Below are 17,877 nucleotides of genomic sequence, written 5' to 3'. Positions count from 1 at the left end.
TATACGAATCTTTAATCTGGGCAAGCTATTCATGTTATGCTTTATTTAAAAGTTGTATTTCATGTTTCACTGTTATGTGTGAAAGAAGAACATTAGCAATCAGCTGATCTCTGCTTTGAACTGTTTGAATAGCTTTGAAAGATATCGTAAACACACTTTTTCTAAGACAACTACCTATACGTTACAAGAAGCGAGGCTTAAAAACAACGTCATACGGTTTCGGAGACAACGTAATGCCTGGTCTCAGAACGATTGATGGTTCCATGCCGGGCTGCGAGTTCGTTGGCTCGAGAAGCTCAAATTTTTGCATAATTCCAACGAAAAACGTGAACAAACATGCACGTGCCAGCACCTCGCCAAGGCAGCGCCTCTTGCCGATGCCAAAGATCATCAATCGATCCGTGTGTGGGTGCGTCTTCATGTCGCTCCCGAACTCGACGAGAAACCGTTCCGGTCGAAACACCTCCGGATCGCCCCAATACTCCGGATCCATATGCACCGTCTTCAGGCCGATCAGTACGGTGGTGTTCTTTGGTATTCGATAGCCACCGAGCGAACATTCGGCCAGAGTACGACGTGGTCCACTCACGGGGACGATGTGGAAAAACCGTTGAACCTCCAGCAGGAACGCGTCGGTGTATGGCAGCTGGGATCGGTCGGTCTGTTGGGGTAGTTCTTCCGTCTGTAACTTAGCGTCGATTTCTTGGCGCACCCGAGCCTGAATGTCGGGCCGCAAGCGCATCATCATGAAGGCCAAGTCAAGCGTGGTGCTTGTCGTTTGTCCACCAGCGATGAAGATATCCAGGATGATCATCGTCAGCTGCAGGTCGGTGAAGGTTGTCTCCGGATCGTCCTTGCGTTCTCGCATCTCCTTGATGTAGGCATAAATCAGGTCATCGCCTGCCCGTTCCTCGCCAAAATTCCGATGGTGTTCTTCGATGGTAGGGGTGAAGAATTCGGTCAGTTGCTTGTTGAACCTTCGCAGCAAATTGTAGCCGCTCCACTCGGGCGCAATGAAACGAAGCCACGGAAGCTGACTCAGCACACCGCCCGACATGTCGAAAGCCCTCGAACGATCCTGCAGCAGCGTCAGAAGGCGCTGCAGTCGGTCATCGTCTCGTGGGATGCGTGTTCCGGTAACAAACGTCCACAGCACATTGATGACGCTTGTCGAAAGGATCGATCCGGGCCAAATTGGTGCGCCCCTACGTTCGCGAATTACGTCTACCAGTTCATTCAGCTCGTTCTGAATCTGCACTTGCATAGGTTGACGACCGTAACCAGCTTGTCGCAGATGGCGCGTCACGAAGCTTCTATGTTCTGCCCAGAACGCGCCATCCGTGCATGTCACTCCAAGTCTGCAGTGAAACAATGTCAAACAAATCCGAGATGGATAGTCAGTAAATTTATAACTTTAATTAAGACGTACGAGAAATTCCACAAACCTTGTTCCCATTGTTCGCAGCCGGATGAAGAAGTTGTCCGGTCGTCCGGCAAAGACATCATTGCGGTGCACCTCATTTACGGCGGTGTAGTTGAGGGCGACGACGACATACTCACGGCCCAGCTTCAATCCGATCACATCACTCTGGTATGACTTGCCGAGCAGTTCGAACACCTTATGTTGGCCTCCATACTGGCGTGCTAGTTTCCTTATGTACGGCGTATTTCCAACTACCGGAAGCCAGGGTGGGCCTGAGGTGAAAATTATAGAAAACATCCGTTAACTTCTATTTGCATTGATCGATGCAATTGTTTAGGCAAAATAAATTAAGATTATACGGAATATACCCTGTATTTATGCATACGATGCACGTATGTGATCTTCATCTGAGTTTTTATTGGAATTGTAAGCTTTTCATCAATGTTGCGCATTCACAAAATCTCAAAATTGATGCAAAGAGTCGTTCAAATTCTAGTCTAGACCATAAGGCTGAATTACACGACTCTTTTATAATTTAATAAAATAAAATAAATAATAACATGAAATTTACGTGAATAAATTGGGTCGTATACGATCCACTTCGCAAGCATAAATACAACTTAGATATTATATTAACCACCCTTTAATACTTTCTTGGGTAATTATTGTATTGCATAACAGTTCAAAGTTCAATTACAAATTATGAGCAAAATTATTTGAATGTTTAAATCGAAGAATAAATTAATAAAATCTGCCATTTAATATCGTGATAAAAATAATTCAATTGATATAATTAGCAAGGTAAAACTTCCCATTAGTAAGTTTTCAGTTTCAAACAGCTCTGTACGCTGAAGAGCTAAGTATTAAGAACTTAAAAAATATTAATTTTTCCATTATAATTCAATCACCTATACATAGCGGATGTTTTCTACAGAAATACCACAGGTACAGGTTTATTAGAATCTAGTACTAGAGTTTTATCTTATTGGAATTTGTAAAAATAATTTCAAACTTATGCCTACCAGAAAAACAGTTAATTGTTTATAAATGTTCAATGTTAGTTTTCATTACGCTGCATTAATATTAACCTTTTAAAATAAATTTATAATACCTCCCAGCTATGGCTATCCGTGACAATAAACATAGTTACAGATGGACAGAAAATTTCTTAAATTGATTGCCTCGTATGTCCTTAAATCAGACTGTATAATAAATAAACTTTTAAACTGGTTTTGAATAGCAATCTTTTCCGCAGAGTGACACATTATCTTATCACGCAAAGATTGACTACAATTCATTCACCATCGCAACAATGGCAACATTCTGACAACATGTACACGTGCGTGGGAAAATTTGCGTTAATTCGAACCACTGCGACCAACATTTTTTTCCTGACGCGGGCAACCATTTGAATTTAACGCGTTGGTAGCTGTAATGGAGACGCCGCGTGCGCTACGCTCAACACATGGGACGCGCAATGTCAGCTGTTTCGAAAGCCGGCCGACGGTGCGTGTTGCGTTCTGCGCCTTTCTACATCTATAAATAATGGAAGCGATCCCCAGCGTTTATTGGATCGCATGGGGGGTTGCAGTTAGTTGACTGAAGGGTTTGGTAGTGTTGGTGATTTGATAAGCGCGAAAACTATCACCAGACGTCGGAGCACCAAAAGATGCAATACAGCGACCGATCTGATGACGCTTCTCGAACGCAGCGAACGCGATGTGGTCCGGAGACGATGATAGTGGTGCGTCTTTGATACACTGTTTTCAGGGCCAATTCGTCGGCATCAAGCTGTTTTTTGTTGGTAGTAGGCAGTCAATTGCACGCGCACGGTTTTTGTTTGGCATCGTTAGGAAACACTTTGGGCTTGTTAAGTTTAACTTTGCCATTATCGGTAGCAACATTGACGCGACAGCAACGCGACAGCAACGCGACAGCAACGCGACCTTTTCTCGTCGCGTCAATGTTGCTACCGATAATGGCAAAGTTAAACTTAACAAGCCCAAAGTGTTTCCTAACGATGCCAAACAAAAACCGTGCGCGTGCAATTGACTGCCTACTACCAACAAAGAGCAGCTTGATGCCGACGAATTGGCCCTGAAAACAGTGTAATGTGGTGTACGGAGGCAACCACTGCGGCACCCCTTATCACTTCCTGGTGTGTTCCCCGCTTAATGTGTCACGAGCGGCTCGTGGCGGCGTCTGTGACGGCTCTCGTGGCAGCTTTGGTGATGGGTGATCGATGGCGGAAATAAAACAACGACGGCATATTGTGTAATGGCAGTCGCTGTATCTAGGTGCACTACTGCTACTGCTGATGCCTTACACTTACCCGGTGGATAGTTGGCCGGCCGACGAAATTCATTGATGAGATAGGTACAGAACAATGCCACTGCAATGCCCACAAGGATGGCGAGCATTCTCAATCACACACACACACGTAGGTTTTCTCACGCAACTTGATGGTACCTGTACCGATCGATGGTATTGCATAACAAAACTAACTGCAACGATGAAATTGATCGCTGATCACAATTTCGCAGACGAATTACTATTGCTTTCCTGGTCTATGAAAGTAAATCGTTTCCAGACACGTGGCGCACTTTTAATCACTTTGATCCAAATGGATCCCGTCCCACCTAAAACTTCCGGTAACAACAATTTCCTCAATATCTGATACAAAAATGACACTTCTCTATTGTCTAACGGAGGCTTACGGGATTCGAACGACCGGGACACAAAATAAAAGGACCGAGGACTAGAACCGACCGCACTTTCCGAGTGCACAACGCAGACTGAACATGAGGGCGACGATGATTTGCCGCGACTACTCGAACTCGAAGTGTTCATAATGAATGTTCCGAAGCCACACAGGGCTGTAGTCAGGCGATGCTGCTGATAGGAATGGTTCTTCTGATACCTCGGATGAATGGTAGATGATTTGCATGAAGTTATGCAACAGCTGATCATCTTCAACGATCCGTAGAGATCCTTGATATGTTAAAGTGGATTTTGGTAAAGGAAAAGATCTTTAATATTCGGCGATCGGTTGGCCACTGATTTGGAATTTAAATAACACAACAGTGACATCTAAAGGCCTACATACATTTTTTATTCAACGTATTCCAAAATAAGGGAGGTTCCCAACAACTGACAGAAAATGTCCGTAAAGGCGCATAGTTCTGATAAGCATTACCCATTCAATGTGGTGTAGTTGTATGTCTCGGTTTAAACACGACATGGTACGGTTTGGGTGAAAGAGTTATTCCCGGCTTAAGCAACAACGATGGCGCCATGTCGTCCGACTCCGAGCTCTGCTCCGGTTTATGCAGAAAAAAGTTCTTCATCACACCGACGAAGATTGTAAACAAGCAAGATCGGGCCAACGTTTCCCCGAGGCAGCGCCGCTTTCCTTGTCCAAACGGCAACAGGCGTTCCGTGTTGACGATGTTCCGGTTCTCGTCCAGGAAGCGTTCCGGTCGGAACACTTCTGGGTCACCCCAGTGCGCCGGGTCCATGTGTACGTTCCTCAATCCCATTAATACCGTGGTGTCTTTCGGCACACGATAGCCTCCCAGGGTGCAATCGCTAGTTGTACGACGCGGTCCGTTTAGTGGAACGATAGAGAAGTATCGCTGGATCTCGAGCAGGACCGCCTCGCTATAAGGAAGCTTCAAACGGTCATCGTAATGTGGTGTAGCCTCCAGCGCTAGGTTAGAGTCGATTTCTTCGTGCACTTTAGCTTGCACTTCCGGATGCGCTAGCATCATCATGAAGGCCAGGTCGAGCGTGGTGCTAGTTGTTTGACCACCGGCGATGAAGATATCCAGGATGATCATAGTCAGCTGCAGGTCGGTGAAGTTTGTTCCCACGTCGTCCTTTCGTTCGCGCATCTCCTTGATGTAGGCATATATGAGGTCATCGTTGGCACTGTCCTCGCTGAAGCTTCGGTGATGCTCCTCAATGGTAGGCGTAAAGAACTCGATCAGTTGCTTGTTGAAACGACGCACCAGGTTGTATCCACTCCATTCGGGCGCGATGAAACGAAGCCACGGTAGCTGGTTCAACGTTCCACCGGACATATCGAAGGCCTTCGAGCGCATCTGAAGTAAACTCACTAACCTATGCAGGCGGTCATCTTCCCGTGGTACTCGCTCCCCGGTGACGATCATCCAAAAAACATTGATAACACTGATCGCAAGGATCGAGTCAGGCCAGAGAGGTTCTTCCTGGCGTGCTTGAATAACGTCAACTAGTTCCTCCAATTCTTTCTGGATCTGCACATGCATCGCCTGACGTCCGTAACCAGCCTGGCGTAGGTGGCGTGTTACGCAGCTTCTTTGCTCACTCCAGAACTGCCCGTCGGTACAAGTGATCCCTAGCCTGTAGACACATCACATAACCCTTTCGTTAATATTATCTCCATGGGAACACAATCTCCCTTCGTCTCTGTTACCTTGTTCCAAGAGTCCGCAATCGGATGAAGAAATTATCGGGTCTTCCCTGAAATGCGTCGTTCAAGAGGACCTCCTTCACCTCGTTGTACCCGAGACAAACTACGATTCGCTCCCGGCCGAGCTTCATCCCAATAACTGAGCTTCCATAGGACTCGGCCAGCTTGTCGCAGACGTTAGCAAGCATACCGCCATTCTGAGCGACCATTTTTCGTACCAACGGTGTGTTGCCTACGATCGGAAGCCATCGTGGACCTGGAGAAAATGGTAAGTATTGTGTCAGGCGTAAATTCGCTACGGAGCTTCCGATCCTTACCTGGAGGATAGTTGGCCGGACGATAGAGTTCTTTTGCAAGGAAAAGGACGACCAAGATTAACGCAACTGTTGCCAACACTACGGTGATCATGTTGTCGAATAAGTCGATGATCATGTCGGTGAATAAGTTGTTCGGAATAGTTTTCGGTTCTGCTAGTTGCTGTATTCACTACTAAGCTAACTTGAACTCTGATAAAACCCCCACAGAACACAAGCCTTTAAATATCCAACTACGTTGTGTAAGCTCGTCTCGTATGGGTTAATCTGGAAGACACGCTCAGTTCAATACCCTTTCGCATGGGTTGCATGCAGACAGTTTCATCACGCAACATGTACTAAGCGTGACGACCGTTCTTTGGGTATCTAGAACCAGCAGTATGAATGTCTGCGAACTTAATATACTAAGTTAATATTATCATCTAGTTTGAAACTAAACTTTATATCTCAAATTTTGTCAATGTTTGTTTTATATGTCAATGAGTTAACGTGGCTTGTTGCTCGTTTCGAAAGTTCATATATTTAACAAAGTAAGGCTTTCAAGATCAAGATTTTAACATATGTTTTAATGATTAAAATTTTATGATCTGAGCTAAAAAACCAAATTAGTGTAACCAATTTTAGTGTATAATAGCTCCCCGCTTTACGCTAATGTTTGGAACCGAACACTATAGCGTATACCGAGTTTTCGCGAATTGCAGATTTTCCCTGCCATATCGCTTATACTTCATATTGAAGTGTTGAAACTGACAGGAATTCGCATATTTTACATTTCTTCTATCCAAATCACTTATAGGCGTTTCATTTCTTCTACTATCTCATTACTTTTCCGAGTGACCAATGAAATTACGTTCAAAGAATTACACAGATTATCTTTGCTTTGAATGATGGTCCGCACTGTTTATTGAAGTCGTTTTATTTGCCGGGCTTTTGCTACATAACTCTTTCCTTTTTCGAACATCTTGACTATTTTTAACTTTTCTGAAATTGTTATAGCATACTTCTTCCGACTATTTTTATTATTTGATGCCATATTAATCGCTTCAAAATTATAGTCCAGCTTAACGAAACAAGAACCAACGTGTAATGGTTGTGAAAACATTTTTTTAGAAATTCTGCCCGTTGTAGCCATGGCTGTTTAAAACTGTGTATTTAAATCTTCATTCTACCAAAATAAAGCAACAATTACTAAACAGAACTCATCCAACAACGGTAAATGCTATGAACTGTCATATTTTTAAAATCGCGTATTGTGAAATAGTGTATATCGAGTATAGCGTACTGCAGGGATCTACTGTATTTTATATGTTGGGAAAATATATTGCACTTAAAAAAATGGAAAGCAAGATTTTTTTTCTAGGAGTAGCATCAAAAACATTTTTAAAATGCATGTTTTTACTTCAAATTCCGTTTATCAATTTCACCAGATATTGTGTTCATTTATCGCTTTCTTGTTCAATATCTTCCAAACAATGCTTGCTGCATGTGGGGTCGTAAAATGATAAACAGATCAGTATCCACCATTCTTGCAGCATTGTCTCGGTGCTGCCTAATTCCTAAACAGTCATTCTAGGCCCAACCCAGGGTAAAGCATTTTCAAGAGATAAAAACTGATGAGCGGAACCCCATCCGGCTTTTCCCAACGAGATATTTAATGGGAAAGGTTATGGTCAGCATCACTGTGTTTAGATCTCACTACGAATAAATAAATAGACAAATGAAATCACCACAGTCGTTATGGCGACTCTAGTCACTAGCCGCTGTTATGGCGACTCTAGTCTGTCCGGTACAGGTATTTTTAGTTTAAGAGCAGCTTATTTGGAAAACTGTTTAGCGTTTTATTGAGGTTTATTGAGGAATATTGGTTAAAATGTTGTTTAGAAGTTTTTTTTTGCCGCTAGGTAACTTTAAGTTATTTCGTTACCTAAAAAATCTATTGAGGAACTAGATTCGTATTCAAACCGCAGTAGTTTAGTGAATGAATATACGGACGACTGACGGTGTTAGACTTGAATGGAGCTTCGTCCATTGTGTCTTATTCTAACCTTGCGGCCTCCGAAGGTACCCCATAGTCTCGTTTCCCATGGTGTCTCGTTCTTTCAAGCTATTTTTGGCAAGCAAGATAAAACATCACATGGTAGTTTCATTACTCCAATTTAAATTTTCCTAATCTTTCGCTTAGTGAACTCATATCCTATTATAAGTGCAAAGCAACAACAAGCAGCACCCTATTACGACTTACCGGAAAAGAACAAACACTGTTGTCGGGAAACGTAACTTTGTTTAGATTATGAAAAAAGGCGTTTGGGGAAGTGCATGTAAAAATAGATTCCATCGTGTGTATGTTTTTGTACTAAGATTTACATGACAAACAATAAGGTACCGGATGATCAGTGATCACTGACGGCTGGACAGCCTCTGTCTCGGTAGGTATAAAGCGTCCAGGTCATGAAACATCCGGTCTCACTCCCGAAGTTCCCGTTGGACTGTGTGGTGGTGTTTTGCGTTTGCTTTACACCCATTCAGAATCTTGCATTGGCCTCACTTTTGTGCCAGTGACTATTACAGTGTTAGTCTTCATTTAGTTTCTTCCCAAGATAAAGGATATGTGGATCCCCGTTCTGGTAATGTTTGTGTTGCTGATGGCAGTGTATTGTGCCTGTGATGTGCAAAAGCCGAAAAAATTTCCTCCCGGTGAGTTAGACTCCAGGGAAACCCAATTGGAAGTGTAGGAAGCAGTTTGTTTAATAGATATTTTGTTTATCTCCGTATACTCTACCCTTTTAGGTCCAGCATGGTGGCCAATGTTGGGTAGTGGATTGGTAGTGGTAAAGATGGTGCGCTCCCTGAAGTACTTTCATCTAATGTGGATGACACTTTGTCGGCAGTATGGACAGATCGTGGGCGTTCGGTTCGGCCAGGATCGGATCATCATCGTTTCCGGACGGGAAGCGATCCGGACAATGTATTCCATGGTGCAGTTCGATGGTCGACCGGATGGATTCTTCTTCCGGATGCGCTCGTTCGGGCAGCGGCTCGGTGTGGCCCTTGCCGACGGTCCGAACTGGGAGGTGCAACGTAAGTTTGCCGTGCGTACGATGAAGCAGCTCGGCATGGGACGAAACGAGTTCGTGCGGGTTATCGAGCGTGAAGTGCATGAGCTGGTCGAGAACTTCCGCCAGCGTGCGGCCACCGGAGAGGTGTTCCCGATGAGTAGCTCACTGGACATTGCCCTGCTGAATGTAGTGTGGGTGATGATGGCCGGCCAGCGGTATGAGTTCGAAAATGCACGATTAAAGTGGCTCGCAGATACCATCCATAAAACGTTCCACGTGATCGATATTTCCGGAGGCACACTGAACCGGTTTCCGTGGCTTCGCCACGTGTGCCCCGAAAGCTCTGGGTATGGCCCGATGATGCGACTGCTAAAACCTTTGTGGGCTTTCCTGGAAGTAAGTTTCCTTCGGCCAAGTATTTCTAAATGACGTTATATATCACCGCTACCTTCACAGGAAACGATCGAGTTGATTCGGAGAAATCCTCACTGCGCCGACCGCCGTGACTGCTTGATCTCGGCCTTCCTGGTGGAAATGTCTCGAGCAGAACACCACAGTTCCTTCTCCGAAGCTCAGCTCGTCAGCTTATGCTTGGATCTGTTTCAGGCCGGCATCGAGACGATCAGCAGTGTGCTCGGGTTTGCCTTTCTGTATATGCTCCACAACCCACACGTGATGCATAAAGTACAAAAAGAGCTACACTCGGTCGTTGGACCGAATCGGCTGCCGACAGCGGACGATCGATCATTGCTTCCGTACTGCGAGGCGGTGATATTGGAGGTGGAACGCATTGCTACGGTCGTTCCTTCGGGACTGGTACACCGGGCCATGAACGATGTGGAGCTCTGTGGGTATCACATTCCGAAGGACTCGATCGTCCTTCCACTGTTATACTCGCTGCAGATGGATAAGGACTATTGGACTGATCCAGACGTGTTCCGACCGGAACGGTTTCTCAGTGAAGGAGGTGAACGGATAGTGCAGCATGATCTTTTCATTCCGTTTGGTGCAGGACGTAGACGCTGTCTCGGGGAGGCACTAGCAAAACCCGCGATTTTCCTTTTCTTTACCAGCATTATGCACTGCTTTACGATCGAGTCGTCTGACCACGAGCTTCCTTCGCTAAACCCGATTGATGGGATAACGCTCTCACCGCAGCCGTATAATATCAGAATCACCGCGAAAAGTTCAACAGAACATAGATATATTTATTGAGATCGCTTACGAGTACTCATCTTATAATTTTACAAAAATATTGCCATTTCAATTATTTAAACTAAATCCACTTTTATTTTTAACGTCAATACTGAACACTTTTTTGAGCCACGTTTTCAGACGAAAATAGTTGTAGAATAAAAAAATCATGTATTCAAATAAACCGCTCAATACAATAAAACAAATTGTTTTATATAATCCATTCAAAGATTCACCCAAAATGGATTTTCATATGTTTAAGATCATATATGAAATTAAATTAAAATTTAAATCACTTTTTTCCATAACTCGTTACCAGTTTTCTTATTAAAAATAACTATTTTTCGTTTTTGAATGGAGTTTTGACTATTCGCATCAAGAAGATGATTTATTTTGCATCGGCATTCTCAAACAGTTCATTTAAATACTTGTGTGCAAGAAAATAGGACCACGACCAAGATTGCTTAACACTCCACCACTTAACTTCAAGTTGTAAACCTTGGTGTTCAAAGTAGCTTTGCTAAAGTAACCTTCGTCAAAAGGTAAATATTATGCTTTTATACTGGCAATCAAAACAGTTTGTTAATGTTAGGATTTCTGACCCGGTCTAACTTAGGTTTGACCAATAATTGATCAAATTCGATCATGAGTGGCACGACTGAAACCGACATCGATAGGTAAAGGAAACCGTATCCTTTGCGAAAATTTGCTCTGTAAAAAAAACATGTCTTTTTAGCCCGTTTGTAAAAAAGGAAAAATGCTGCAAAATCTGTGGTGCCACCGATGGCCCAATGGAATCTATTTTCTGCAACGCGGAAGATACGGCCATGCTGAACAAAATATATAAATCCACACGTGTTGAGGTAATGTGATAAATGCACGCCATTTTATCGTTTATAGTTTGAACATGCCATTATATCGTTAAAATCTGGTATTGTTGCAGGTTACCCCGGTTTGTGGGTTGATTTCTCCAATATGTGAAGCGTGCCATCGGCGGATAGATGAGTACGACGAACATGCGCAACCGAAAGTGATAGAATATGTCATCAAGACTGAACTGGACGACGACACATTAGACTACGATCCACTTAATGTTGGCAACCTGACCGATCCAATGGCAATCGAAGGTGAGTGTGAAGAAGTGGACACAATTCGATTGGATCTGCTTATTGCATTATTTCTTGTTTCAGATAATTCCGAAGATGATATAGATGTAAAAATTACCTATGGCAGACGCCCAAATAAACGAAAGATCAACAGAAAAGCCATTAATATTGTGAAGAGCATGCCACAAACCCTTCCAACGCGAAGGCGTCCAGGAAGACCACCGAAAGTGAAACTAGAATTGCAAAAACCAGTGGAGCTTTCTACCGAGATTGTCATGTTGAAGCAAGAAGAGTTGGCAAATGAGCAAACAGTTATGGAAAAAGTAAATCGATTAAAACATAGGGAATGTCGGAAAACGAGAAAATCCCTAGATGGGGACAGCTCAGGAGAAGGTGGCTTCGATTCGCACGATGCTAAGAGACTTCCACATGAAGAACAAGAGTCGGAGATGGACGAACCGGATGTTACGGATGGCGATGAGCGGTTAAGTAAGGACAGTGTCGATAGCGATTCGCAGGATGAACGCAACCCAACGGTACGGCGAAAAGTACTCCGAAGCGGCCGCACAGCGACGCATCAAAAAGGTCTCAAGAAAAAAGGAGGCCTTCCGGAGCAGTGCGAGGTTTGCGGAAAAACCGTGTCCTACATGCGCGAGCACATGCGGCTGCATCGGATCGAAAAGCAGCACCCCTGTCCGCACTGTGACCGGACGTTCGTGCAGGCAAACAACCTAAAGTACCACATTCGGAAGCATCTCGGCGAAAAGCCATACTCGTGCAAGCAATGCGACAAACAGTTCTACTGCGAGGCACACCTTAAGTCGCACATGCGTGTGCATGGCCCGCAGGGTCTGTTCCAGTGCGACGTATGTCCGAAGAGCTTCAACCAGGAGTGCAATCTGAAGAAACATCTACGTGTGCACACGGGAGAAAAGCCTTACAGTTGCGATACTTGTGGCAAGCGGTTTAATAGTACATCGAATCTGCGCAACCACTCGCGGCTGCATTCGGACGAACGGCCACTAACGTGTGACCATTGTTCGAAAAGTTTCGTCGATGTGCACCACCTTCAGCGGCACATTCGGGTGCACACGGGTAGGAAGCATAGCATTTATATCTGTGCACATATTGGATGCTTCAACATGTTAGAGTTAATTATGTTTACTTAAATTTTAGGCGAACGTCCCTACATGTGTCACGTTTGTTCACACGCGTTCTATTGCCAGAACGGCTTGATGGATCATCTTAAAACCCACATCGAGGAAAAGTTTTTCAAAATTGACTAGCAGTTTACGGAATTATCGTATTTTCGGCAGGTATGTCTTTAAATCGATAATGTTGATGAAATACTATTTTCAAGCGAAATGATCAAATACAGTTCGATTTACTAGAATTGAAAAATGTCTGGCTGGAGTAATTCCGTAATGAAAAGGATCGAATAAACATCATCCAATCACACCAATCAGTAAAGGCATTAAAACGTATGAACCACATTTGTAAAGGCATTATCTCAAACATAAAGCCGAACAAAAAACTCAAAAAAAAAAGATGTATAAGACCAGCTAAACACCTGTTACTCATAGCCCTTTGAAAACTGAATTATTATGGTTCCTACATTATTGCTTCCAAATATGGAGGATAATAATACACGGGAATACGTTCTTTTGCAACTATGTACTGATTTCGAAATTCCCATCTGTTGAATTCGTATGGGGTTGCTTTCTGATGAAAATATTGAGACAAAATTTGAAAATTTTGCTTTCTCTAGCGCTTAAGAGGTTCAAAGAGTTACATACAGTACTAAAATAATTGATAAAATAAATTCAAAAAAGGAATATCAATACCTGTTTGGAAGCAGATATGCAGATGAGCATAACAGACACAGAGATTAAATCATTACTTAATATAAAAAAAATATTAGTTGACTTATTTCGAAGCATAAAAATTGTAATACAACACTTGTTTTATTTTAAACAAATATTATTGATATAATACTTCGAAAATACTAGAGAGATTTTATGAAAAAGGTGATGCGGTACAGAGTTTTTGCGTTAAACACAAGAATCGTATGTCTCGAACGTACCGGATTATTAATTTCCAAACGACATACGAGTATGCGGTCGTAGACCTTAGGATTAAATGGACGTAATTAAAATTCTGAAAAGGCATTTACAAAATTAACACGATTATTTGGACTATGAATTTAAAACACAATGATTAAAATATTGTGCCAATCAATGTTTGATCAAAAATAAATAAGAACCATTTGATTTGAATCGTATTAGTCTTAGTCTAGTCTAGTCTTGACCGGTAAATATTTCTTTTGAGACATAAAATTATGTAAAATAATGGAATATTCATTTGAATCTTAGTAGATGTGTTGTTTGAGACTTAATTCAGTAAGATAAACAATGCATAAAAGCTTCCATTTGATTTGTTTTCCATCTTTATTACTTCCTTGTCTGCTTTTGTATTTTAAATACATGAAGTTAAAAATAAGTATATTGATGGTATCTCCAGTTGTGTACAAGTGTGTGTGTGTGTATGTTTTTTACGATGTTTTGCTTCCCAACCATTCACTGCACATTAATCCTTCTCTTCTAAAATAAGAAAACAGGAAAACAAAGTTAACTCTCTAGCAGGTCCTGTAGTTCGTTCTTCTCTGCCATGGTGACTATTTTTAGTTTGTTCTGCATGGTTCTGTTAAAATATATTTTTCTTTTGCTCTTTGTTATGGGTTTCGTGATGTATTCATTGAGTTGAAGTTATCTCTTCTCGAAAGGAAAGTATATGGATTACATAGATGTTTTCACTGCATTCTGTGTTACTATTTGTTTGTGTTATTCTGTTACATCTTTCCATTGTTTTATACGATTTTTCGTTTCCTTCGGTTCATCGAAAAAGTGATTTTTGTTTACAGTATGCCTCTGTTAATCTTTTACAATGTTACCTTTTAGTTCACCTATATGTATATGTATATATATATATTTCTTCTTCACGTAATTTCTACAACTGATTTGTTATACTATATTCATTTATGTTTGTATATATACTCTGCAATATTACCACAAAACTTAACAGGTAGCTTACTCGAAAAACGGACAGTGAAAGCAAGAAAAACCAATGTACAATGTAAAGAGCCGCAAACTGCGGGTTGTGTCACCTTTTTCGATAGTTCCGCTCGATTTCAACCTAGTTGTACGAGAATTCGTTACGTTTTTCTCCGAGAACGTTCCGGCGACCCAATTTTAAAACACTTTCACCTACTTTTTTCGCTCGATCGTGCTCAACCTTAAACCATTCCCCCACGCATCGAAAAAACCTTGTTAATAAAATTATATACTTTTTGAAAGTAATTGATGAACTTTGTTTTCTTTCTTTTCACTTTCGCTCCCTTGACTTTGCTGTTCTATACTTCTTTTCTATGTTTTTGTGACGGATTCTCAATTTTATACATCCACCTACTTTAGGAGGAGCTCGCATGCAACAAATATCTTTAACGTTAGATAAGGGTTTGTGTTTTCTTAGGTTTATTAATATACTTCCATCCACTCGATGTGCGGTTAATGCGTTTCTCCCCGTACTCTCTAAAGCTATTGTTATCTTCTTCCGCTTTCCGCCTTCCCGATTTGCCGTTGTCCATCAAAACACTCTCCAATGGTGCAATTGATTGTTGAAGGTACGTTCTTTCCACATGTCCGTACGAACATCCATCCCGCCCATTATCCCACCCGTGCCATTGCGTTTAAAGGTTTCTGTTATTTATTTTAACGACTTTATTGCGAATATAATAATAAAACAAAAGTTGGTAAGGGAAACTAAACAAAACAACACCGGACGCTATTAAGTAGTACATAGACGGTACGAGGAGTACTCCGGGGACGTATGTGGACCATTTTTAATCGAGTAAAAACAAAAAAAGAGAAAAAACACGCCGGAACAATATATTCGCGATGCTGTGCTGTAGGAGCAGTAAGTATACACTAACTTAGTAAATCTTACAACTACAATCTAGTACACAATAGTAATAATAAGTTTTACAACTATAAGAAACAGAAGAATCTTCTGAAAACACATTAAGGTAAGGTACCCAATTTTTTTGCGTATTTTTTGTTTTGTTTCGCTTTAGTTATTTTCTTTTTTGCCCCTTCGGTTTTTTTGTTTTGCTGTAATATCGCTGATCGCTTTACTCAACGTTCTAAATAAGTATAACATCTACACTGATTTCCATTCTCTGCTGTGATGGTTGTTTGAGTTTTTTGTTACAGTTATCCTCGCGCGTTACTTACTACTATTTTATACACGTACGCTCTATTTAAATCATATTTTATGCTCTTTTTGTTTGAGTGATTTTTGCGATTTCCCGTATTGTGTGTCGATGAAATACGAGAAACCAATTTTTCACACATGTTTTTCTTTTCATATACATAAATATATATTGGTATCCATCCTATCATACAAATAGTATAACACCCTCTTTGCGGTAGGAAGTGGAAAGAATGATTAGGATCCAAGAACGAAGATCGAGTGCGAATCGATTAAAGGAAATTTAAAAAAAACCCAACCGGTTGTAATAGATTCGATTGATATCTTAGACAAATATTTTCCTCCCAAAGCGCGGGAAAAATAGCAAAGGAAGATGAGTTTAAAAATTATTGTCACAAAAGAAATCCAACAAGACCCCCGATTTAAGTGCCTTATGCCGCCATTTGCTCAAAGATCATATCCTTTCTCTTAACCTCTTGCTTCTTTCCCTCGTTATCACTGACCTGCTTTACTCTGTTTGTTTATTTTTTATCTAGCCTATCCCTACACCTATGTATCACTGTGGCAAATTATGATTTCCAATCTAATAATATTTCCACGGTTTTCTCTGTCCTCAAAGGTTCTTCACTTTCCCACTATAGTTTTTGTTGGTCTCCTTTAGTTTCCCATTTATTATTTCATCACTTGCTTCAAATCTTCTTTTTTACAATCATGCTTCACGCACAGCTTCATAGCTATTTGAACTAAAAGGGTTACCCATTTTTATTTTCAATTACTATTTGGAATGTTTGGGTATTGTAATTTGTTTGTGTTACTTTGTATCCTTTGTATCCTTTTACCCGACTACGTATTTCGTTTGTTGCTGTTTCCCAACCCCTGTTTCAATTCGTTAACGTACTAAACCCACGCTACCTAGCACACTTTACAGCCCTCTGATCCGGCGGGAGAATCCAGCGGGCGGACGGTTGTCAACACACAACGACGGTTCCGTTTTCGGAACCACCGCACGTACCTATCTTTCCCTCAACAGACGCTTACATTAACTAAACACTTCCTTCCTTTACCCCCGGGTTTGTTTTGTTTTTCTTGTGATCGCTAAAAACTAAACACAATTATTTCCTTATAATCTGTCACAGCATTTGGTTTTAACGTTTCTATATGTTGCTTGATTCTTTTAATTATTTATTTCTTGAATATTTCTTTTGTGACGGGGTTTTTAAAAAGAGTTTTTGTAGCCATCCATTTGATATTTGAAGCATTTCCTCAAAGGTGTACCGGCCAGTTTTTAATTCATAAACCTTTGCGATGTGAAAGCGTATGTTTGGAGCTTTCAAATGTGTGTTTTTCCGAAAATGTTCGTGTCCATTGTTTCGTGCATTACCTCCCAGCGTTTCTGTCTCTAGCGATCAACAGTGATTTGTTATATGAAGGATCAGTGACTCTTCAATGAGCACAAAATTAACACACCACTAGTATGTGTAACAGCGATACGTAACGAGAAGATTTTAAAAACAGTTGCTAGTAGATTTGCTTGCTTACGTTTGTGTTTTGCTAACTCATATGTACATATGTTGCGCGGACGGGAGGTCCTTTTTGTTTTTTTACTTGATTTTGTTTTTAAACTGTCTCGGAAACAGTCCCGATGCAACCGGATGCCGCTCGTAACGAGCACCGGATTTGAACACATTCTGTACACCGTTCCCCCCGACAGGAGTTTGGTGTGCCAGCGTGGCATTATAATCAACATCACAAGCTAATACCGTACTCTTAGAGCCATCAAAATTCTACAAAACGAATGTAAGAACCTCTCTCTGCTTTACGTTTGTACTTTAAAAAGGCATTTCATTCTTCTTTTTTTACTTATGTTGTGTTGTTACGGGTTTATTTTGTTTTCGTGAGGTTTTACAAACCCTCCCCGCACGTGCACTCAGAGTCCCATTCATACATACGCACGCACTCGCACACGCTCACGCCGCTCTTCCCCCTTCAGGATAATCCGATGGCTAATGGGAAAAAAGTTTACATCAAAAAATATATATTGTTTTTATATATTTATACTTTTCTA

The 17,877-nt window shown here is 41.6% G+C and overlaps 4 protein-coding genes across 4 annotated transcripts; 2 read left to right on the top strand and 2 right to left on the bottom strand.

The window, feature by feature from the left end:
- Window positions 1–181: 181 nt before the first annotated feature.
- LOC131293911 (probable cytochrome P450 305a1) lies at window positions 182–3,843 on the bottom strand. Its single transcript, XM_058321961.1, has 3 exons — window positions 3,756–3,843; window positions 1,446–1,695; window positions 182–1,358 (listed from the first exon to the last, which is right to left on the bottom strand). The coding sequence occupies exons 1-3, from the start codon at window positions 3,841–3,843 to the stop codon at window positions 182–184; spliced, it is 1,515 nt and encodes a 504-aa protein (XP_058177944.1).
- A 780-nt stretch (window positions 3,844–4,623) lies between these two features.
- LOC131293910 (probable cytochrome P450 305a1) lies at window positions 4,624–6,284 on the bottom strand. The gene is made up of 3 exons (XM_058321960.1): window positions 6,194–6,284; window positions 5,880–6,132; window positions 4,624–5,806 (listed from the first exon to the last, which is right to left on the bottom strand). Exons 1-3 carry the CDS (start codon window positions 6,282–6,284, stop codon window positions 4,624–4,626), a joined length of 1,527 nt encoding a protein of 508 aa, XP_058177943.1.
- Window positions 6,285–8,796: 2,512 nt separating this feature from the next.
- On the top strand, window positions 8,797–10,461 carry LOC131293909 (methyl farnesoate epoxidase-like). The gene is made up of 3 exons (XM_058321959.1): window positions 8,797–8,884; window positions 8,978–9,642; window positions 9,703–10,461. Exons 1-3 carry the CDS (start codon window positions 8,797–8,799, stop codon window positions 10,459–10,461), a joined length of 1,512 nt encoding a protein of 503 aa, XP_058177942.1.
- A 624-nt stretch (window positions 10,462–11,085) lies between these two features.
- On the top strand, window positions 11,086–12,850 carry LOC131287486 (zinc finger protein 771-like). The gene is made up of 5 exons (XM_058316542.1): window positions 11,086–11,117; window positions 11,177–11,303; window positions 11,384–11,567; window positions 11,631–12,641; window positions 12,723–12,850. Exons 1-5 carry the CDS (start codon window positions 11,086–11,088, stop codon window positions 12,830–12,832), a joined length of 1,464 nt encoding a protein of 487 aa, XP_058172525.1. The 3' UTR covers window positions 12,833–12,850.
- Window positions 12,851–17,877: the final 5,027 nt, after the last annotated feature.

The sequence above is a fragment of the Anopheles ziemanni genome, chromosome 2, assembly GCF_943734765.1.
Source record: "Anopheles ziemanni chromosome 2, idAnoZiCoDA_A2_x.2, whole genome shotgun sequence".
In the NCBI taxonomy this organism is placed as follows: domain Eukaryota; kingdom Metazoa; phylum Arthropoda; class Insecta; order Diptera; family Culicidae; genus Anopheles; species Anopheles ziemanni.
This window is presented reverse-complemented; position numbering and strand designations above follow the sequence as displayed.